General features: G+C 42.2%; 2 protein-coding genes and 1 long non-coding RNA gene across 3 annotated transcripts in view; 2 read left to right on the forward strand and 1 right to left on the reverse strand.

Annotated features, from left to right (window-relative positions):
* The window catches only part of LOC310813397, a 2088-nt gene extending 1784 nt beyond the window's left edge, over window positions 1-304 (forward strand). Inside the window, exon 4 of the long non-coding RNA XR_014554547.1 lies at window positions 1-304. This exon is cut by the window's left edge and continues 433 nt beyond it. This is a non-coding gene — a long non-coding RNA (uncharacterized lncRNA).
* A 952-nt stretch (window positions 305-1256) lies between these two features.
* LOC310812969 (nectin-1) lies at window positions 1257-11477 on the forward strand. The gene is made up of 10 exons (XM_083681752.1): window positions 1257-1280; window positions 1616-1693; window positions 2165-2509; window positions 3576-3884; window positions 6229-6331; window positions 6622-6776; window positions 7050-7155; window positions 7280-7307; window positions 8390-8498; window positions 9064-11477. Exons 2-9 carry the CDS (start codon window positions 1618-1620, stop codon window positions 8495-8497), a joined length of 1230 nt encoding a protein of 409 aa, XP_083537878.1. The 5' UTR covers window positions 1257-1280; window positions 1616-1617; the 3' UTR covers window position 8498; window positions 9064-11477.
* A 9899-nt stretch (window positions 11478-21376) lies between these two features.
* LOC310812868 (gap junction alpha-8 protein-like) lies at window positions 21377-22819 on the reverse strand (the record flags this gene model as incomplete). The annotated part of the gene is made up of 2 exons (XM_083681604.1): window positions 21377-21520; window positions 21686-22819. 2 exons carry the CDS (start codon window positions 22817-22819, stop codon window positions 21377-21379), a joined length of 1278 nt encoding a protein of 425 aa, XP_083537730.1.
* Window positions 22820-23552: the final 733 nt, after the last annotated feature.

Here is a 23552-nt window from a genome sequence, read left to right on the forward strand (position 1 = left end):
TTAATGTATTGTTTGTAGTAGGCTAATGTCATGCAATGTCATTTTGAATGTAATGTATTTTAATGTAAGCAGGGCTCCCATGAAAGAGAGACCTTGGTCTCAGTGGGACACCCCTGTTAAAATAAAGGTTTAATAATAATATGAATATATCACATTCAACTGAGGTCCTATGGGACACTGAAGGCCCATCACTGTATCTTTCTGTGGTTGGAAATGTATTTGTATATGTATACCAGACTAGCTTCACTGTACTCTGTGGTTAATGTACTGTAATGTACTGTAATGTTACAGTTTGTTGACTAAACAAAAGAGAATAAACAAAAATAAACATTGTCTCTCATATTCTCGGAAATTGTGGGTAGAATTGTCATTTCAGTGGTGATTGTGCACAAAGCATCTCAAGGAAGTATACATAATTATAAATAGTGCTGTTGTCCTGTGCTGAATTGGAGTAATGGCTTTTCTGTAGCCCACTTAAAGTGAATACATACAATATCACAGTTTTCTTACTAAACCATGGGCCAAGCAACTTTTCAGCTGTATAATAATGCACTGGATTCACAGTTGTCATGTCACAAATTGTGAGTATATGCACCCTTTTAATGTTCATGTTTACACTGCCAAATAGAACGCACATACATTATTTATGTTCATTTTCTTTTTTTTTTCTCCCAAAAATGTGTCACACCCCCCAGCCCCTCTAGGGGCGCCAGTGCACCTTGTCCTTGTCCATCTTGTCTGTTGGGTTGGTGTTCTATGTGGGCGTGACCAGGCTCCGGTTCCACTGTCTCTCTCTCCACCTGCTCAATACACACCTTTTGGCCATCACCTCATCACCATGCAGTTATCTACCCTGGCTTTCCAACTACTCATCGCTAGATTGTACTAGTTCCTATGGTAGTTTCTAGCCTTACTACGTTGAGGCTTGTTACTACGTTTCGTCGTATTAGCTACTGGTGTTTTGTACCTGTTCTAACTCAACTCTAGACTACCCCCTACCCTTATCCCCTCATTAAATACCCAAACCTGCTATGCTTGTCCGACTCTGTATTCGCGCCTGGTTCCCCCGTTCAGTGCCTAACAAAATGTTTTGTGCCGGTGAAGGGGGTACTCAGCTGAAAAAAATATTTTAAACGGGGTACACTAGCAGAAAAAGTTTGAGAACCACTGATATAGTCAACCAGAAGATGGTGCTAGGGTGAAGGGTACGTGAAAACTGGATTCAATAAAAACTTGTTGTGCCATTCGGATAATGGCGGAGTCGCACTTTCCCTCTAAAGGTGAGGATGTTGCTCAAAAACTGTTGATTAGCGATGATTCAGCTCTCGAATTGACTGAAGTACAGGGGTTCGTTGGTAAAACGAATCCAATCCATATCATGTTGGATTGTTGTTGAATGTTGCAAACTTTGTCATGACTCATTTATGCCTTTAGCTTTGAACATTCGATGCGTGTATTTCTTAACATTCGATGCGTGCATTACCGCTGACGTCATTCGATGTGTGTCCTCAATGTTTTATAACGTTTTAGTTGTATATTATATAGCTGAATTTTTAAAATGTATACAAAAATCAATACTTTATAACTGTAAGCTTTTTATAATGAATTCACCCAGAAATGAAAACGTGTATTGGACGTTATTCTGGGCATGTATTCTGCTCCCTCATCATGATGACGAGGATTGCCGTTGAAGGTAATTACATTTTTTTCACTTTTCTGTTCTTTATTTTTTTGCCTTTTTTTGCTTTCTGAAGGTAATTGTTGTCAAACGTCTATCACTGATCATGTGTCCTATAATTTATTTTCCTTGAGTAATAACGGCCCAACAGGCTTATTTACAACTGACTACATGTAAATGTAGGATAAACTTCTGATGACTGGAAGCTATTCTGCTCAAATAGGTTTAAAGTTTAGCAATTTTATTTAATCATTAAAGGTTGGTTATAAGCATACAATTTCAAAACAAGAGGCTTAAATAATGCTGTCTTGTGAATGTTTTAACTGATATTTTTCATCCTTCAAGAACCATTCCCACATACTTGTGTGCAAGCTCAATTCAACGATAGAATTTATTCTCCCATCCCACATGAGCCCATCAGTACAATCAACAGCCTGTCTGAGGCAGGTTTCCTGACAGATTAATGGCCCAGTGTTTTCTCTCCAGCTATACAGGTGATTGGAGGAAGCAGGACGGTAACACAAGGGGAGAATGTGGACTTATTCTGCCAGCTGATTGAGACTGATGAGGAGCTCACTCAGATAACATGGCAGAAAAAGACACGCGAAAAGCCAGAGTACCTTAATTTCTTCGTCATTGAGCCAGTCACTGGCAAGACCCAGCATGTGAATGGATTGGGTGATAGAGTCCGCTTTATTGGGAGCACAACAGAAAATGTTGGATCTATTAGGTTATCAGGTGTCAGACTGTTGGATGAAGGCACCTACATATGTATCTTTACTGTTTTCCCCAGTGGACCATACCAGACGGAGATACCTCTGAATGTGCTGGGTAGGCCTGTTGACCTTTTCTCTAATATTTAAACCGTTTTGTAATGCAACAATTTGCAATGCAACAATTTGCAATGTTTTGGGTTTGACATATTTCGTAATGACACATTTTGTATTATTATAAATGTTCCTGTGATGATAAGAGACTGCAGGATTGGGGTCAATTTCACAAATTAAATTCCAATTAAAGCTGCAAGTAGCCACAACCTTAGAGACAGGACATGGTCACAGGATCAGGAAGTACATAATGCAATGAGATGCTTGAGGCAGAGCAGCTCAACAACATGAATCAGCATCAACAATACAGTACAATAAGTACACAAATCTAAGCACTAAAAGTAATGACAGTAAATAACAGTAACAAAGGGTATCCCACAATTCATTGCAATTCAATCCACACGCCCAAACTGCCATTAGTGTTTTATCTCTGTTTTATACCAGTCTTTTGACGTACCCAGACAGGTATAAAACAGTGACCATTAACAACAGTTCGGGCTATCCCTCAATCTCCTTCACTCAGATAGGGTTTACTCGCAAAGATGTCATCAAAACATCACTGAAGGGCTCACTCGATAGACGGGAGTAAGGGAAGGGGGTGCAGAAATGTGGATTGGAAAGGACCCATGGCCTTTCAAAGGTAGCCATTTCAAACACTTGTTTGATACCATTCCTTATTCCATAACATGCATTACAATGAGCCCGTCCTCTGATGTCTACCTCCACCAGCCTCCCCTGGGTGACCAATACTCTCAAATGTAATATTTCCGCTTAATAAGTTTGAAATATGAACTGCCAACATTGAATGGCCATGGGTCCTTTCCATTCCAGCCCGCACTGCCAAGTTTCTTGTCTCTAACATGAAGCATCTCACAGGAAATTGAGTGATGGCATCTTAACAATAATAATAATAATAATAATAATAATAAAACCCCTAACAAAAACAATAGTGTTCTACGCCTGACAGGCTTAGACCCCAAATTAATTTCCCTTTCTCAAGAAATTCCATTTCAATTCATTTCAAATTCAAGTTCCACTTTTCTCTGTTCGATGTTGTTTTACTGTCATAGTTCCTCCAGTTATGAGTCCAGTCTCCGTTGATTTCCCTCCGGTCATCGGTGAGAGGGAGGTGGTCTTGGCAACCTGTACAGCTGCTGGGGCCAAACCTCCAGCGGAGGTGAGGTGGCACACAGGGGCGTTGGACGCATCGGTGAGAACGGTGACCAACTCCACCCAGCATGCCAACGGCACCACCACGGTACACAGTTACCTGCTCGGGGTGCCAAGCAGAGCTGCCAACCGTCAGGAGGTCCAGTGTGTGGTCAACCAGTCTGCCCTGGCAACAGAGACAATCCTGCCCTACACCATAGACATCCACTGTGAGTGTACTCTTCCTGCCCTACACCAGAGACATCCACTGTGAGTGTACTCTTCCTGCCCTACACCAGAGACATCCACTGTGAGTGTACTCTTCCTGCCCTACTCCAGAGACATCCACTGTGAGTGTACTCTTCCTGCCCTACTCCATGTGTTCCAGAGGGGTTTGGAGGGGGTTTGGTGCTCTTGGTCTAATGGTAGATGTTTAGGTTTGCCAGCAGGAGACCAGGGTTCCATCCCCACTGGTAACACATAAACCTTCACTGGTTACTGCCTGACAATGACATTCTCAACCGACTGCTCAGTCTCCATTTAGCTAATGCGTACTTACATTCTCACTTAACAAGGATTTAATTGTTCATTGCAGTGGCCAGCTTTTAAAATGGTAGGCTGCTGTCAACAACTTGTTGAATTGTGGCTACTGCCTGAGCTCTTTTCTCTTTGAGCTGCTATATTATGTCCATAATGGGCTTAATTTACAATGTACAAATTAAACTGTTAAAGTTTTAGTACACTTTTATACAGTATGTCCTTATTGTGAACACATATCATAGACTCTGTACTGTAACAAATCATTCAAAGTGGTAGTTCCCGTGTCAAACACAGAGGGAGATCAGGTTCAGGTGTGGAAAGTCAAACAAATGGATTCTTTCAGTGTGGTGTCATCTAGATCCAGTTTCACTTCTCTCACTTTTCTCTCACTTTTAATTTTGTATTTTTGGCTTGGCAAGTTGGCCATGTACAAAACACAAAAATCAAAGATGGAGGACATGGACCTTGACACCGTGGTACTGTTCAGGTCATTGGTTTCTCTAGAATATTCTTTTGACTGACTGGAAAAGTGGTAAGGTTTTTTTTTTGTACACTTTTAGCATGTACAAAATCAATGTTTTATTGTGCAAAATAGATGGCCTAAACCCTTAAATCACCCTTAAGTCTCTACAGGGCTTGTGTTGAGGTGCTGAATAAAGACAAGCTGTGATCCAGGGCTGACACCCCATGGTGAGTCAAACTGGGCAAGGAGGCTAACGTGAGACGAGCGTAGAGCCACAGTTGTGTTGAAGGTGTTGGTGAGATCCAGCATCAGGAGAGATTTAGCCTCTTTCATGGCAGTGAAGCACCTCCCTGTGTTTGAGGAGAGGTGGCACAATAAAGGAGCTGTGTGTTCTGTTGTAGACTGGGAACTCTTGTTTGTACAGTAGATGTGATCCGTTGAGCTACTGGAGGATGAGGGGGGGTGTTTTTGTTTGTTTTAGTGTGTCATGTACATACAGTGCTCTGCCTAAGTAAAGGGACAGTTTTTTCTTCTTTCGGCTCTACAGTGGAACCTCGAGATACGAATGCCCCAATATACGAATGTTTTGAGTTACGAATTGAAATTTCGTAGAATTTGTGCTCTGAGATACGAATGAAAATTTGAGAGACGACTCCTTTTTTTTCGCGAGAAGTGGCAGCCGCGCGTGAGAACTGGCAGCCGCCTGCACACAAACCCTTTTTTTTTTTTTATTTGAGATACAAATGTTTTGACTTACGAAGGAAGTCTCGGAACGGATTAAATTCGTATCTCGAGGTTCCACTGTACACACTAAACGTTTGGATTTTAAATCAAATAATTCATATGAGGTTAAAGTAGAGGTTCTCAGCTTTTATTTGATGGTATTTGTGTACATGGTACATGGTTTTTACCATTCAGAAATTACACCACTTTTTATGCATAGTCCCCCTATTTCAAAGTACCCAAAAGTAATGGGACAGATTTATGAAATGTCCACATTAAGCACCAATGTTTAGTATTTTTCTGGACAATCCTTTGCATGCAATAACTGTCTGAAGTCTGCAACCCATTGACCCCACCAGACGCCGGGTATCTTCTCTGGTGATGCTCTGCCAGGCCTGTACTGCAGCCATCTTCAGTTGTTGTTTGTTTTGAGGGTATTTTTGCCTAACATCTTATCATCAGGAAATGAAATGCATGTTCAATTGGATTTAAATCTGAAGATTGACTTGGCCAGTCAAGACCTTTCTAGTCAAAACTCCCTAGTTGCTATGGCAGTATGTTTTGGGTCATTGTTTTACTGTATGATGTAGCGCCATCCAATGAATTTGGAGGCATTTGCTTGCACTCGAGCAGACAAGATGTTTCTCTACACTTCTGAATACATACTGCTGCTGCTGTCAGCAGTTACAGTAGTCAAAGACAAGTTAGGCAGTTCTTGTGGCAGCTATACATGCCCAAACCTAACACCCCCTGCACAAATGATGTGACAGTAATGTGTGCTGTCAAGTACGTACCATTGCTACAGCTTGTAATTTAAAATTGTTCACCTCTCTCTCTCTCTCTCTCAGATCCACCTGTATCAGTGAACTTTACTGTCAGTGCTACCTCCCAGGCCTCAGTGTTCCAGTGTGTAGCATTAACCAACCCAGAAGCCAACTACACCTGGAGCAGGTGCAGTACACTCCCACACTGTATGCAAACTAATTCAAACTGGTTTAAAATGTTAGCTTCATTCTGTTTGTATGAGAAAATAGATAGTATTAATCATCTCTTTCTCTATATGCTTAGCTGCTCTCACAGGCCTGGCAGCTGTTGAAGTTGCATGATAACATGACCGTACTCCATAACGATGATACCATAACCATACACACATCTCCAACAACACACACACACACACACACACACACACACACACAGACACACACACACAGATCCCTGAACTCTTTCTCTCTCTCTCCCAGAGTGAACCAACCATGGCCTGGGTCTGCAGTGAGAGTGGAAGGAGACACACTGCACCTCAGTCTCAGCTCTGAGCTGGATGGTCTCTACGTCTGTGAGGCCTCCAACCCCTATGGACGAGCAACCGGCTCCCTCTACGTTTACCAACGAGCCTCAGGTGACACACACACACACACACACACACAGTATTCACACTGTTTGCTCACCATGGCTTGGTGTACTCACTTGTAACTGAAACTTCTCATCACTTCTGTGATGACTGATGAGTTGCTAGGAGAACAACTTGATAAGAGCATGTATAGATTTGTTTTTCTTATGATGACTGATGTATAGATGATTCACTTACTTTAGATAAATGTACTTGTAAGTAGCTTTGGATAAAGGTGTCTGCTAAATGTAAATGTAAATGCCCTCTCCTGTCTCCCAATAGGGACCTGCACTGCCTGTTGGGTTCTACTGTGGTTAATTCTGTTCTTTATTGCTGCTGCTGCTGCTGTCTTTGTTTGGTACTGGTACAAATACAGAAAGCTTCCTCGGTAACTTCTTCTACTCTGAAATCTGAATGTTGTGTAATGAAAAGGAATTTCTATTGAATTTTTATACATATTGTGTGTTTTAATGTGTTAATGTGTTTTCTTTTCCTGGACTGCTTTTCTGGAGTTTGGACATGTTCATCACACCATTACAGGTATGAGACAAGTTCATGATAAAGTCAAGTCGGGCCAGCACACACACATGCTCCAACACACACACGCATGCCAGCATCCCAGAGATGTGTGTTTAACCTCACATTACAGTATACTGTATGAGATGAGTTCATGTCACTGTCTAACATAATCGTGATAGGTCAAGTCTAACAGTGGACCTTATAGTATACATCAACCATGGTCTGTGCTTATGCAAGAACTTATATATCATTGGCAAGACCAATTTCAAGAACATTTAATTCATCAAAGTTTTCTCATTTCAAATGTGTTCTTAGGACCACTCACAATGTATGATTGCTTTAGACCACTCAGAAGCACATTTGCTTTGTTGAAACAGTTACTACAGTAAACATGGGTTTATAACTGGACACCCTGGCACAAAACCCTTGCTTGTGATTCTTGTGATGGAAATCTTTCAGTGAACAACATTAAATGATGTTTGGTCTCAGTTGAGAGTTTTAATGCATATACAAAGTTTAAACAATGTTGTTTAAAGCTGGATCAGCATTCCTTCACCAACAGTGTGGATTCAGATACTGATGCTGTGGCTGAGGAGAGGACCGTCCTTAACTCTAATGCTCGTACGTCATAGGTCTAGGGGTAAACATGTCTTGCACCTGCTTGCTGATAAACAAGCTGGGAAAGAAGCGTAGGCGTTGTGAGCCACTATCTCAAACATCAGCCTGCAGTTAGGAGTGTTCCAAGGTCACACACTGTCTATTGTATGATAGAAGGAGAAGTTGATTTTGGTTCCTCCTCAGTCACATAATGGAAAATAACAAAGTACATTGGGTCACAACAAGGTCAATACATTTCATATAAGACTTAAGCAAAATAGTACAAATACATTTTTTGCCATTACATTCTGCATAACAACCACGCTCTTACCACAATATGAGATAACTGGTCAGAAGATTCACCTCTACCTCACTACCTCTGTAGATAAACCACCATTGAGCAGTTTCACCTCCACAAAGATGAACAGGACTTGTTTTATCAACCATTGTCAACTATGCATATAAAAACATGCCTATGATTGATATCCATAACTGCTTCACTCCAGGTCTGCGTGAGAAAGAAAGACAGCAATGAGGAAGATGAAGTATCTACAGCTCTTCCAACCAGGAGGCGGGAGGAGAGCCCACAAGTTGGACATGTAGAAATAGAATGATGTACGGAACTTATCCTCTCATTTATTATTCTGGAAAGATTCTTTAGATATAAACATGGCTACACGTACGCATCAGATGCCCAACTTCCTAATACACACACACACACGCACAAAGTAATTACTGTTACATTATGTTTGCTGCCACCTTCCCTACTGACCCATTTTTGCAGAGGTGTGTGCTGAAATGTGGTGCAGGGCTTGACTTGAATAGACTGTATATGTGTAGTATAGGTATATAGATCAGTGTCATTTACCTCCAGCTCTATTTTATCTCATTTTTATAGTTTCTGATACCCATTAGATTGCTCGTTGATGAAATATCCACTCTTTTGTTTAGATTAGGCTCAGGATATTTTCGCTTAGAGTAAGGAATTGGTAAGGTTTTAGGGTTAAGGTTGGGATCAAGGGTGTGGTTTGTCTAAGGGTGAAGGTTAGGTATTGGGTACAGGTATCAGTATTGCCAAAAAGTATGTCTCGCCATGCAGTCATGAAGGCATATTCCAAATGTTTGCTTGTTTGATCTTGTGGCTCTTCATAAAACGTTTATTCTTTATTTGTGTTTCCAGAGATATCCGAACTGATTTGTGGGACCATATGAAGGATTCAAGAGGAAAGTCAACCCCATAACTATAGGACTATGTGCAAACCAATGATATTTTGAGACCATAAGAAAGGTAGTGAAATATCCCTTTAAAACTCTTTCATCTGTCATTGACCTTGGTCTTTCATAGTAGTCTATGAAAGTAGTCCAGATCTTCCTAAAGTTTTGCAAAGAACCTTTAAGGGTATATCTGATTTTCTCAGATAAGTTTCAGAAAATGCTTAGTGTCTTTGATCCATCTTGCGAAGTTAGGGGGTGTTTGTTCCTTCCAGGAGAGAAGAATGAGACGTTTGGCAATCAAGGAGGTAAATGCTATGACTACATAGGCTTTGCCTTTAAGGGAGTGAGTTTCAGGTAGTGATGGCAGTGCGACACTGAAGCTTCGATACGTGCTTCAAACACTGAACAACAATTCCATCGAACCACTGCATCAAAGCTTGCTTTGGTGCGAAAAAAATCATGTGACATATGACGTCCGAAGCAGCAACTGCTTCATTGCCTGAATGAATCACCTGACTGTTTCGCGGTCCAATCAGGTGATTCACTGGCACTGCCTCGTCTCGATTCTGACAGGTGATAGGTTGCGACAGTTTTGAATTTGAGCGCCTCAAGGCTTTATACCCGCTCTAAACAATGCACAATTTGTGGATTGTCGTAGTAGGTGCGTTGTTGCTGTTGAGTTGTTGGTTGTTGAACCAGTGGTTCGATGGAATTGTTGTTCAATGTTTGAAGCACGTATCGAAGCTTCAGTGTCGCACTGCCATCACTACTTTATAGTAGTCTTGCCCATTTTTGTGAACTTCTTGTACAGGTTTGCACAGGTTACAGGTATCAATAAAGCAATATGATCTCCCGGCATGTGACCTAAACTCACTTCTCAAGTTCAAATACCCGTTGAATTGCTAGCTTTTCGATAGCACATAGCTGGTTTACGACGGTATTTGAGGAGACGGTCATGTGTGTTGGCAAGTCAGAGGTCGACATCTTGACTCAACTTGGCCTGTGTGTGTGTGTTCATTTCTGCTGAGGGTGGGAGCTGAATGTTTCTTAATAGCACATACCACAGTAAGTGGTCAACACCCACATCCTGGGCTGTGGTGCATTCAGCTGTTAAAAGGCCTCTTGTTATTGAACTTGAGCTCAAGTCTGCTTCACAAACCTCTCCCTGAAATATGCACTCACTTCTCTCCTCCTGAAGTACTGAACCCTCCTGTTATGTTGTGGGTCAAATCAACCCATTTAAGAGTGTTACAACTACTAAATTTATTTAATGTATTTATTTATTTTTCATCATGACCTTTCAGATTATCCTCAAAAATTTAGGGTTAGAAAAAAATGGAAACAAATGACACAATTAGGATACAGAGATGATGTTCTGGGACAATTTGACCAGGTAGTTTGGTCAATAAGGCTTGTTGAGAGAGAGAGATCATCACCCAGCAACATATACTTTCATACTGGAACATTTTAAGTTATCTATAGTGAAATCCACCAACTGTGGTTTTGTATTCCCCGGCCTCTCTAGACTAAACTACTTTATATACTGCATCACACCTGGTTATGTGTTAACTCACCTTGAGTTGTCTCTCAGTGATGTGAAAAATGTGTGTTTTTATATTTGTTCTCGTAAATGTCCTTCACATGATGACACTGATAACACCAGTCACCAGTCAAAGGTCCTTTGATAAAATAGTCTGTTGGTTAAAATGGTTGTTGTGGCACTTGTCAGCCTGCTGCAAGTTAATTTCAGATTCTGAAAAATCTTGTTAATAGAAATGAACAACAACTAACATCTACTACCATTAAACCACTACATTGTAAGTAGTGGTTTAGATACTACACGTACATATCTGACTGCATCATGGCTGGCCATGTTCTTAATCCTGGCAAATGTAAAAAGAATAAATCGGCAAAATCAATGTGTGATATTTCAAAAGATAGCCATTTTTCACTCTGCAGCATTTAGTGGCTTGATTTTAAAGATATGTGGATGAAGTCTTTATGTGTGCCAGTATCACACAAGGACAGTAAAAAAAAAATGTAGGAATACATGGCTTCTGTACCCTAGAGATATTAGGTAGGGTTAATTAGAATACCCTGGTGATAGAGATAGAACACAAGTGTGCATGTGTGTGTGTTTAATGCCCCTGAGGATGGGAGCTAGATCTTTTGTTGACTATACATTCTGCTTGGTAACAAGGACTGTACATAAATCACTCATTGCCAATTGATAAACTACACTGAATTGGATTATGTGTGTCTGTTTATGCACAATTGTAAATTATTTTTGTTTTTATTTGTTTCTAAAATATTGGTTTTGTTTACCAAATGTTGACCAAAACGAGATCTTAATAAATCGTCAAAAAAAGTTGTTCACTTCTCTCTGTCTCTTCCTTCTTTCCCACAGTGGCAGCTACAAAATAAAGCATTCCGTGGCTTAAACACAGTGTTTATACCACTGCCTTTAGGTGGTGGTATAAACACCATCAAACTAACCATCAAAAAACAGTCTCTGTCACATCTGTTTGTTCCCTTTTCTCTGGTACTGCAGTGTATATGTAGATACTGTGGCACAGTGAGAAGTGTAGATACTGTGGCACAGTGAGATACTGTGGCACAGTGAGAAGACGCTGGTCCTCTTCCCCTCAAAAGAAGCCATTGTCCGAAAGCTTCCATGACACATAGAACACAGGGTCTGTGTTAATAAATGGCTGTCCCTCCATTTGAGTCCTATGGCAACAGCCTGCTGAAACCGGAGCATAAGTCAGGCCCACGCCGTTCTGCTCCACCTGCTGGCTAAAGCTAGTATTAAACCAACACAACCCAACCACACACACACACACACACATCTTTTTTTATGTCCTGTCACTCTCCCACACTAGTGCTCTGGAACTAATATTAGACATAATCCCATTACATTCTTTCGTTATCAGGTGCTACTACATTCCTAACATTCATTCTAGACACTTCTCTTTCTCAATTACTTTCCCACACCTCCCTTCCCCTGTTTATCTTTCTCTCTCTCTCTCTCTCTCTCCTATGGCAGTCATGTGGGTCTGTGTTGACATTGTTGCGTTGCATCAGTTGCCAGGCAGCTGGTGGTTAGGTTATTTCAGTCTTGAGTGTTAACACACAGGGACACAACATAGGCTGATCTAATCTTCAATCTGGCAGGGCTTTATTGGAAATGTGTTGGATGTGACCAGGTTCAGCAGAACCACGTAGATAAACTGATACACTGTAAACCCTCATTACCCCAGATTTGTTAACTGTAATTGTTTTGTGGAAACACCTTGCACTCACTTGAGTTACAGTTACAGTTACTTAAAGGGTTGAGTGGTCCCTACACAAACCATATGGGTCACATGACTCCAAATGGACCACCGTTTTGAGTTAATATGACAGAATTTTTATAAAGACATATTTTGGGTACAGTAGTACAGAAGTTTATTGAAGTTAAAATTGTATACATCCTACTAAAAAAGCTGATGCAATTAGTTAGAATCGGTTGCTCTATTACAGTGTTCAATATGGAACTCAAAAAGGTTCTTCAAAGGATGCCTCAAAAGACATTTTTCTTTTTTTCTTTTTCTTAGAGGAACCACATAATTCCTCATAGCTGAAGAACCTTAATTTCCAATTGTAATTGTTATGTGAAGGACCATACCTATATACTCAGTCCAACCCACCCACCCAACAGCTTAAGTACACCACACTTCCCATCAAGGTTTGTGTCAGTACCACATAATACCACAGATTTTGATTAGGCTACACTTTTGGAAATGTTCAAGTTCACCAACTCAGTATATCTGTGTTAGTAATGCCTGAGGATTTACCGAGTCAAAGTAGGCTGTGTGTGAATGTGAAATACTAATGTTACATTGTTGACCTGAGTAAGTGAACACCTGTGATGGATCATATTTGTAGGTTGTACAGGTTAGTGTGTGTTAGTTGATCTTGTAGAGGTAAGTGTGTATTGTTATGGGAAAGAGTGATCCTTACCAAGTTCTCCTCAACTGCCTCTGCAAAATAATCCCCAAAAATATTATTAAAAAATTATTGTGATGAATATATATTTTTATTATTGTGATAAATATATATTTTTAAATGACTGTGACATCAAACAGTAGCCCACAGATTGCTCTTACCAACATAGTACAAACAAGTAATGAAACCGGGTTAGTGACACTCATAAGAGTGTTTGCGGCGTTCCACCTGTTAACATGCTTCAAGATTCAAGATTCAAAGTGTTTATTATCATATGCACAGTAGAAAACATGTTTCCCTGTACAACGAAATTCTTGCTTTGCTGTCTGCAGAATGCCAACCAATGTAAAATATACAATACTAAAGAATATACAATATATACTAAACAAAATGTACAAGACAGCAAAATTTAAGGCATAAAATAAAATAGCAGCAATAATAATAATAAAACAGTGCAAATGTAGCAGTGCAATTATGCATGTGCAAACTGGAAAATTCAGTTATTTGAGGTAGTAAAGTTATATTAATCTCCTATGGGTTGTTTAGGAGCCTGATGGCAGTGGGAAAGAAGGAGTTCTTCAGTCTGGTGGTCCTGCATTTAAACACTTCTGTACCTCTGGCCTGAGGGTAGAAGTGTGAACAGTCCGTGCTGGGGGTGGGTGGGGTCCTTGAGGATGGAGGCGGCTCTCCTGTGGACTCTGCGGTGGTAGATGCTCTGCAGAGAGGGCAGTGGAGTCCTGGTGATTTTCTCAGCGGTCTTCACCACTCTCTGCAGGCGTCTGGGTCCATAGCTGTAGTGCTGCCGTACCACACAGTGATACAGCTAGTTAGGATGCTCTCAACAATGCAGCTGTAGAAGTTGCTGAGGATCTTGGGCGACATGCCAAACTTCCTCAGCCTCCTCAGAAAGTACAGCCGCTGTTGGGCCTTCTTAACCAGCTGAGTGGTGTTAAGTGTCCAGGTGAGGTCCTCGCTGATGTGGACGCCCAGGTATTTGAAACTGCTCACCCTCTCTACTTCAAGTTCCCGGATGTACAGTGGCCGATGAGGTCCCCTCTTCTTCCTCATGTCCACTATCATCTCCTTTGTCTTGTCTGTATTGAGGGTGAGGTTGTTGTCCTCGCACCATGTTACCAGACTGGCCACCTCCCTCCTGTAAGCCGCTTCATCCCCGCCAGTGATGCATCCTATCACTGCGGTGTCGTCTGCAAACTTTAGGATGATGTTGTCCTTGTGGGAGACGACACAGTCGTGGGTGAACAGGGTGTAGAGGATGGGGCTGAGGACGCATCCCTGTGGAGTGCCAACATTTGTAATAATGCTGGCTGAAGTCCTATTACCAATCCTGACATGCTGTGTTGTAAGCTAATAAAATAATATGCATGTGTGGAACCAACAGGTCATCGCTGACGTTATGGAAACTGACAGTAATTCCGGGCCACTTGGTGTGATAGAGATCTGCTGGTGTCAGCCTGAATGTTAGGAACAGACACCATAAGCAGTTAGTGCCGGAAGCGTGTTTGGTTGCGTGGTTTGGGTGTGATGTTGTGTTGTTAGCATGATGTACTGTGAATCTGTCTGGGTGATAGGGGTTGAACCAGGTTGTTACTGTGAATCTGTCTGGGTGATAGGGGTTGAACCAGGTTGTTACTGTGAATCTGTCTGGGTGATAGGGGTTGAACCAGGTTGTTACTGTGAATCTGTCTGGGTGATAGGGGTTGAACCAGGTTGTTACTGTGAATCTGTCTGGGTGATAGGGGTTGAACCAGGTTGTTACTGTGAATCTGTCTGGGTGATAGGGGTTGAACCAGGTGGTTATTGTGAATCTGTCTGGGTGATAGGGGTTGAACCAGGTTGTTAATGTGTGTGCCTGCTGCGTGATTGGTTTGCAGCATTGTAGATGTGTTGCTTGGTGATGGCAGTGTTGTTGGGTGGTAGGGATGGGTTGTTTGCATAAGGGGAGGCTGGTGGAGGTAGAAATCAGAGGACGGGCTCATTGTAATGCTTAGGGACCAGCCTCCACTGGTTTACACAGTGCAGGTCGTACCAGGCGAACCCAGGTGTCCTCTATTCAGTAATACATTAATAAAAGGCTGTTGGCGCACCTGTGATGAGCAGCTCCCAGTCCTGGCTCCAGATGCCCTTCCTGCTACTAGATATTACACAGGTATAGTTCCCAGCATCAGACAAACGCACGCTAGGGATGACCAGGTCACTAGCGTTCAGGCTCAGCATGAGGTTAGTGGCAGTGGGGTAGGTGTACACAGACCTGCCTGGTTGGTAGGAGAACAGGCGGGTCCCGCCCTTCGACCAGGTGAGCTGTGTGAGGAAGCTCAGGGATTGGTTACCACACGGCAACCTCACTGTACTGCCAACCAAACGCATGACACTGCGGCCATCTGAGTGGGGAAATGAAAATGATTGTCATCCATTTTGAAGTTGACCCCTAGCCCAAAAGATAGGAGATATGCAAACAATATATTTGCTTTACCTGGAAAGTTTTCTCTCATTTAAGGAGTTTAAGCTAAGCTATTGTGATGTGCAGTCATAGGCCTATAACTGATAACTGAATGCATTTATAGTATGTATTAATGATAGCTATCTTTCATTTCATTAAATTGTATTTGATTTTTCTGTTAACAGTTAACATGTTCCCCTAAGCAATAAACATGTTTCTGAAAACACCACATTTCTTTTGAAAAATGCACTACAACTCTCAAAACTTCACAAAAGCAAATCAGTGCATCAAAACAGTATCATTTGTCGTCTAATGAAAAATGAATTTCACCACTAATTTCAGAATGACACACTAAATAGTATAACCATCAATATTAATTTATTTTTAGTTTATAGTTCTGCTTCTGTTATAGAGAATATTAATACTAACTATAATTCATCTTTAATAATCAGAACGAAGCAGATAGTTCCAACAACAAAAATTGCACGACTGATTGTCAGTTAAACTCTTGAGCCATGAGAGTTTACATATGTAGAGTACTTATTCACTATAATGGGAGATGTATCTGTGCTGCTAGGAACTAATTCTGTTTTGTTTGTCAATACTTAATTGATTTGTGTGTCTTATGCAGAAAATTAACTGTTTTGCAAAAAGGTGTTTAACATTACCATTTTGTGCGAAAGCAATGAGAAATGACTTACTGTTTTGCTGAAAATGTTACTGTTGTGCTCATGTACAGTATGTTACAGTATTGTTGTGGGCATGTGAACTAACTGTCCGTTTCTTGATTATGGAATGTCTGATACTAGAGCTACTACTTTATCTTAGTCATGTCTGTTGTCTTCCTGGTAAACGAGGTCCTCCAGCCTCAATGGTACTTCCTGGTTCTTGCTGACAGCTATTACACTTCTGAACATGTCCTAACCTTCTCATGTCCTAACTTTCTCATGTCCTAACCTTATCATGCCCTAACCTTAATGGCTGACATCATCTTTCCACTTGTGTGTTGAGGTTTGCATCATGTGATGATAAAGCAATAATGTATGCTATCTTTCTATAAGTTATTTGCTGAATATATACTATTGTTGATTGTTATATGTGTGTATGTCAATGGCCTATGCGGCAACTGAATTTCCCTGAAAGGTTATTTTACCTGTTGGTATGAGACTCATCCAGAGTGTCCAGTACATGAGACATTCCCCTGCCTGTGTTGACATCCCTCAAACAGTTATCCATGCCTTCCTTGTAATAAACAATACAATAAACACAAATTGAATTACTGAATGTTAAATCTAATAGAAAAATGTATTGAAAATGGTTGTTACTTTACATCGTAGGCACATTTCATTGTACTTCAATCAAAAGCATAAAACCACGGAAGCCCCTGCACTTGGTTTCATTAATTAGGCAGCAGGCCACGTTGGATGATCCCAAATGATCTCATCATAGGATTAGGATTTTCTAATTGAATACGCATGTTGCTCTTAAAATGACTATTTCTTACCAGTGTCAGCCCATCTGGACCAGCTTCAGTACCTAGCTAGAGTTAATCACTCACTGGACAGTCTTGTTTCTCTGACCCGGTGTGTCAGTGCACACTCCCCACGTAGGTCAAGTCTCCTCTTCTGGTCTCACCAAAAATCCCCATAAGCTTCAACATACTCGAGGAAGTGAGCTATGAAAACTTGTCAGTGAGGTGAGCTTGTGGTAGTCTAAAGGGTTTGATATCTGTAATGAAGATGAGGTGTAACACTGTTTCTGATGTCTGGCTATAAGCCTGTATCGCCTGTACCCTACGCAAAGATTGTGCATATCTACTGGGGGAACTGTTCATAAGAACTTCAGAAGTATTTCAGAAGTAGTTCAGAAGAAGTTCAGAAGAAGCATGTGAGGGTATGGGAGGCACTAGACTGTTAGCAATGCGGATGCGGTGGACCCAAGTGCGGAGAAATACTCAGACGAAGGCGTAAATACACAAACGTTTCTTTTAATTAAGATCGGGGCAGGATGCACAAACAAACACTGGGAGAAAAGGGTAAAATAAAAGTGGAGAAAGCCAAGCTCCAATAAACATAGGTACTCACTTCACAAGTGGCAAAACGAAGAGGGTAGTAACACGGGCAGACATGGTAAACACGAACAGACGGGGAGAATCTCTGACAAAGACCTGGGGAAACACACAGGCTATAAATAACAAACGGGACAGAACACACAGGTGAAACGAATCCTGGTAGATTAGGAGGGCACTGGCCCCGTACAGAGGAGGGCGCCAGAGTCACCAGACAGCAATGTCAGGCGTGACACTAGACATACAGTACAGTGGTGTCATCTGTGTATTTGAGCTTCAGGGGGACACTGCTGAACACTGCTGAACTTATATATTCAAAGATGCATATAACTAACTGAACTAATTAAATATATGAAATGTACATTTCACAATACTGGCTCTGAGTGGTTTAAAGGGATAGTTCACACTCAATTTCAAGAGTTTTTTTTTTTTTTGTTCCCCTACTGAGGTACTTGGTAGGTTCTGATTCTCATTCAAATACATCTAAAACACCTTGCAAACATGCCAATCCAACCTCTATCACAATAGTATAATTTTTAAAAAGACGTTATTGTTCTATAACCCACTTACAAAACATATGAATTCGAACATGGATTACAGCACACTGATTGGACTGGACCTTCATCATAATACTCCTCTATTTTGTAGCCTTGGATAAAATAATGTCATAAGATGCACCCAAATTTATTTTTTAACTTTTTATGTTTTCAGTTATTATTCAACTATTATTCAATGACCATTGAATGAACACTTGGCAGTCGTTGTCTTTATGCTTGTTTGCCAGCAGAGGGCAGCAGCTACTCACCAATAAGTTTATACCCATGTACATTCAGAATCCTCTGGCAAGTAATGCACTGTGGCAGTAGGCTACAAAACATCAAATGTCAGCAAAAATTGTGTGTGTGTGTGTGTGTGTGTGTGTGTGTGTGTTTATGTGAGTGAATAGTTTGCAGAGAAACACTGACGCAACACTTCTTGACCACGTGTGACCTTTTATTGCCTTGGTTCACTTTCCAAAAGATGACACTGCCACACAACTATGAGCAAAGAGGACTACAAGTTAGTAAAAAGGGTTCGTTTTCTTTCCAAAGATTAATTAAATTTTCTTACAAACAAATAAGCAAGGGGAACTGTCTTAAAAACAAAAAAAACACATACCAGTTACATGGATTGAACACACGACGACCAGAGCATGTTTTGGTTTGGAAACATTTTTACAATGTTGCAGTGTGTTAAAAAAAAAAAAAAAAAAAAATCTGCAGTTCTGAAAAGCCTGTCCACTAATACAGAAGGTTGTCACAGCATTGGATTATGGGAGGCAAAGGAGTGGCTGGGGGTCACAAAGGGGTCAAAGCTGCCTTTCCTGTCAGAGTTTGTCTAGAGCCGTTTGATCATACCCCCAAAACCAACACTGTGTGTGTGTGTGTGTGTGTGTGTGTGTGTGTGTGTGTGTGTGTGTGTGTGTGTGTGTGTGTGTGTGAGTGTGTGTATGTGTGAGAGTGTGTGTGTGTTTGTGCGTGCATGTGCACATGCATGTATGTGTGTGTGTGCGCGTGTGTATGTGTGTGCATGCGCAGGCATGTGTGTGTGTACATGTGTGGCTTTTCTGTACCATTAGATCATCTATGCAACTGGATAAACACACTGCTGTATTTAACAACCGCGTAACCAATGCTTTGATTTTAAGCACAGCACTGACAGACAAGCACACTTTGCATGCATACTTTACACTTCCCTAAAAAGTAAAGGGGGATTTTGCATATACATAGGATTTACATGGAAGCTAAAGAAAAAGAAAATGTAATTAAAACATGAAGTGTACAGTACATAGTTCCAAAAGCAATGTAAGCACTTTACCCATCACAATAACATTAGAGAATTTACTTGTACAGAAAAGGCACAGGAAATTATAAACTGGAAAGCAACATAGCAAAGCAATTTCAATAAAAGCAGAGAGAAAGAGAGAGAGAGAGAGAGAGAGAGAGAGAGAGAGAGAGAGAGAGAGAGAGAGAGAGAGAGATAAACATCAGGCATATTATAAGGCATTGCCTTTGTACGGTAAGGCATTGTTTTGGTGTTTGTTTTATATATTCCTTGGATAGGAGAGTTTCTGCTCTTATATGTTTATTTGAGATGTTTTTTAAAAGTCAGGGACAGAGATATGGAAGGCCAAAAAGTACAATGCAAGTCTAGCAAATATAAGCATTGAATATTTAATCTTGTATAAGATTGGTGTGATACAGTAGTTTTAAGTGATAATCATCATAGTTATCATGATTTATGTAGACATATAATAACTAGAAATAAATGTCATCTGCTTTATATAAATAGACATTTATATAAAGGTACGACTATACTTTATGTACAATGAGGTTTGCATTTAACTGTTGGGGGTTTTTTCTCTCAGAATTTTGTAAACATGTCCTTTCATATTCTTATGGGGAAAATAACCATTGAGGTCGGATAAAATCAAGTAAAAAGATTTGTTCACAACAATGTCAAGGATGCTTGTTTTCATTTATGAGAGCGGTTTCTTTTATTGTCTCTGCTTCAACAATACTTTGTGCTGATGTTGCGCGATCTTTATCGCCCTGACGCCTGTTTGTACAGGGGAAAACACAGAGGATTTAGCCTGAGGTCGTTACTATGGTTTAGTCTGTGATCGGGGGCAAAAAGAGCACTCCTCTCTTTCAACGACAACTGCTACCACAGAGCACATTTCTGCATATCGGCAAACGAAAGAGAAGCAATCTAAAATAAGAGTTGAAGAATCACATTGAAAAGAGACATTCAACATGTGGTCTTTTTTCGTTTTTCTCCACTACTCAGCCTTTTGGCTGTACTACCCTGTACTGTATATAAACATGAAAGGGAAAGAAATGCCCTTGTACTTAGATGCAGATCTCCTTTCAGTTGAAAGAAACTTGTGTAAATGGATGCATAGTTGAGGTGATATAAAGGGTTAAAGACCTTGCACAGAGTTCTATCATCCAGGTGTGCAAAAGGTACGTTCTCTGTTCAGTCTAAAAGCTGACTCTCAACTCGATGTTGCTAGTACTGACATTTTGATGTATGATTTGACTGTGCAAGGACATGGTGTGCAAGAGCCCTTCCACCTGCGACATATTTGCAGCTACATATTTGCAGTATGTCATCGTGACTGTATGGGAATGAAAGTGATTGCCTGACTACAGTAAAGGTTACTGGTGTGCAGACGCACAAGAATATGATAACCCTTGTCCCCCTATGTATTCAACCCCCATGAATATGTAAACATTAGTAATATTCCATTGGTTATTGTTAAAACTCTTTCGATAGAAAAAGATGTTTCTAAAAACGTAACATGGATTTTCATCAAGTAAAAACCTTTTTCCCCCCTTTGCATGTTTGTCCTTTCCACATGTTTTGTTTCATATAAGAACACGCTTAATAAAAAATCTATTCCTCCTCTCTCTTTAACCGCTATACTTTTTATAATATTCACTTATCTCACAAACACGCACAGATCTTCTTGTTTTGCCTGTTGAATTATGTAACCCATGTCCTAATAGTAAGCAACTGTTTCAATCTATCCCTGTTGGTTTTATGTTTGTTTCCCTTGATTTCTGCCCTGCTGGTTTAAAAGTGTGTTGTCTTGAGTTAGGTGTGTGTGCTCCCTTGTGTTGGTGTGTGTGTGTGTGTGTGTGTGTGTGTGTGTGTGTGTGTGTGTGTGCGTGTGCGTGTGCGTGTGCGTGTGCGTGTGTGTGTGTGTGTTGTCTCACATGTTCATACGGTGAGATCGTCTGACCGGGCCCTGCTGCTGGCTTTGCTCAATCTGCTCAGCGGTCTTGTGTCTTCTATCGTATCCGTGGCCTCCATCCCAGCCTCTGCCGGAGGTCCCCCCTCCCCGTCCACCACTTCCTCCACCTCCTCCTCATCCTCATCCACAACCTCCTCCTCATCCTCCTCCCTCTCCTCCTCCTCCCTCTCCTCCTCCTCCCTCTCCTCCTCATCCTCCTCCCTCTCCTCCTCATCCTCCTCCCTCTCCTCATCCTCCTCCTCCTCCCTCTCCTCTTCCTCCTCTCTCTCCTCTACCACCTCCTCCTCTTGCTCCTCCTGCTCCTCCTGCTCCTCCTGTTCCTCCTGCTCCTCTTGCTGCTCCTGCTCCTCTTCCTCCTCTTCCTCGTGTAGTGTCACCCCCGCTGTCTCCGTGGTCTGGGCGTAAGAGGGCAGAGTCTCATCGTACACCTTCGAAATGTCCTCCATGGGCCGCACCAACACTCCCTTCTCCTCCAGTCCCTGGAAGGGCGGGGCCAGTCTCCCAGCCTCCATGCCCACCTCGGCCAGGGGGTAGAGGTGAGCCACCGGGGGCGCTTTCTCCTCCTCCAGCAGCCTGTAGCCTCTCGCCCTCTGGAGGGAGGGCACAGCCAGGGGGGGCAGGCTCTTCCCTGGGGGAGGCAGGGCGGCCGGGCCCTCACCCTGGGCCGGGGCTGGTTTGCGGAAGACAAAGCGGATCTTCTTCAGTCCCAGGTGGCTGATCTCCACAAAGTTGAGGAAGAGCGACACGCATGCCACGGCCAGCATGAAGATGATGAAGACGGTCTTCTCCGTCGGCCGCGACACGAAGCAGTCCACCGTGTTGGGGCAGGGCCAGCGGCTGCATTTGTACAGCGGCAGGATACGGAAGCCGTACAAGAAGTACTGCCCCACCACAAAGCCCACCTCGAACAGGGTCTTGAAGATGATGTGACAGATGTAGGTCCTCAGCAGGGTGCCCTCCAGACGGAATTTCTTGCTGCCCTTGGTGCTGGTCTCCTTGGTGGTGCGGACGCTGCCCTGGTCGGGCGCTAACGGCAACCGCTCCTCGCTCAGCTCCTGCTGGCGACTCAGCTCCGCCTCCTCGCGCTCCTTACGCTTCTCCTCCATGTGGACATGGTGCACGGCGTGGCCGACGTAGACCAGCGACGGCGTGGACACGAAGATGATCTGCAGCACCCACAGGCGGATGTGCGAGATGGGGAAGGCCTCGTCGTAACACACGTTCTCGCAACCGGGCTGCTTCGTGTTGCAGATGTAGTCCGACTGCTCGTCTCCCCACACGAATTCGGCCGCCGTTCCCAAGATGAGGATGCGGAAGATAAAGAGCACTGTGAGCCACACCCGGCCGATCACCGTCGAGTGCTCGTTTACTTCCTCTAAAATATTACCCAGAAAGCTCCAGTCACCCATGATCGGTCCGTAGCACTGTAAAATGAAGGGTGGGGACGCAGGGGAGGGGAGAGGGATGGTGGAGGGAAAGACAGAAAGAGAGGAAAGAGAAGGGTTAAAAATGTAGATGTGGAAAAAGTTTGAACTGCCCAAAATCCTGCACCCACCACACTTTTATCAGAACGTACGCGTTTCTGTTGAAAACTAATTCGATGTGAAATTCAGCAAAATGGCAACAGAACAGCGAGCGATCGAGGCAGAGTCCTTTCACTATCCGACCACGAGGCTGATAGCTTCTAACTTGAAAGAAACAGTTTAAAACTATGTAAAACTCCCTTTGACAAGGCCCTACTGTTGTTTTTATGCTACATGTTCCCCCTTTTCATCGACAATAAGCGAAAGCCACATCGAACGACAGCAGAAACACATAGCAAAAATGATATTGCTGTAGCCCCCAAAAGCACCGTTTCAATAGCCACCAAATGCTACTAAATAAATCCGTCATGAAAACTAGTCATCAGACGATCTATAACCCACACACAGAGCTCCTACACCTGTAAAGTATCATATAGGTTAAAGTATGATATTGGTTAAACGTTATCAAATGGGCAACTTGCCACAGCTGCGGCTCCGGTGAAGTCGTGTCCTGTCCCGTTCTCTTGGCACCCGGCGGGGAAAAGTGAACTTTTTTCTGCCCTCTTTCCCACCTAAAGCCCTGTCCTTGTCGCCCCACTGAGCAGATGTGAATGAATCG

This window comes from Argentina silus, assembly GCF_951799395.1.
Source record: "Argentina silus genome assembly, chromosome: 12".
Classification (NCBI taxonomy): domain Eukaryota; kingdom Metazoa; phylum Chordata; class Actinopteri; order Argentiniformes; family Argentinidae; genus Argentina; species Argentina silus.

What these genes read in the sequence shown, in the direction of transcription:
- LOC310812969 (XM_083681752.1), top strand. Translation starts at nt 1,618, where the DNA reads ATGAAAACGTGTATTGGACGTTATTCTGGGCATGTATTCTGCTCCCTC. An exon ending in GATACCTCTGAATGTGCTGG is followed by an intron (nt 2,510 to 3,575) that starts GTAGGCCTGTTG and finishes TTACTGTCATAG; the next exon opens with TTCCTCCAGTTATGAGTCCA. An exon ending in GCCAACTACACCTGGAGCAG is followed by an intron (nt 6,332 to 6,621) that starts GTGCAGTACACT and finishes TCTCTCTCCCAG; the next exon opens with AGTGAACCAACCATGGCCTG.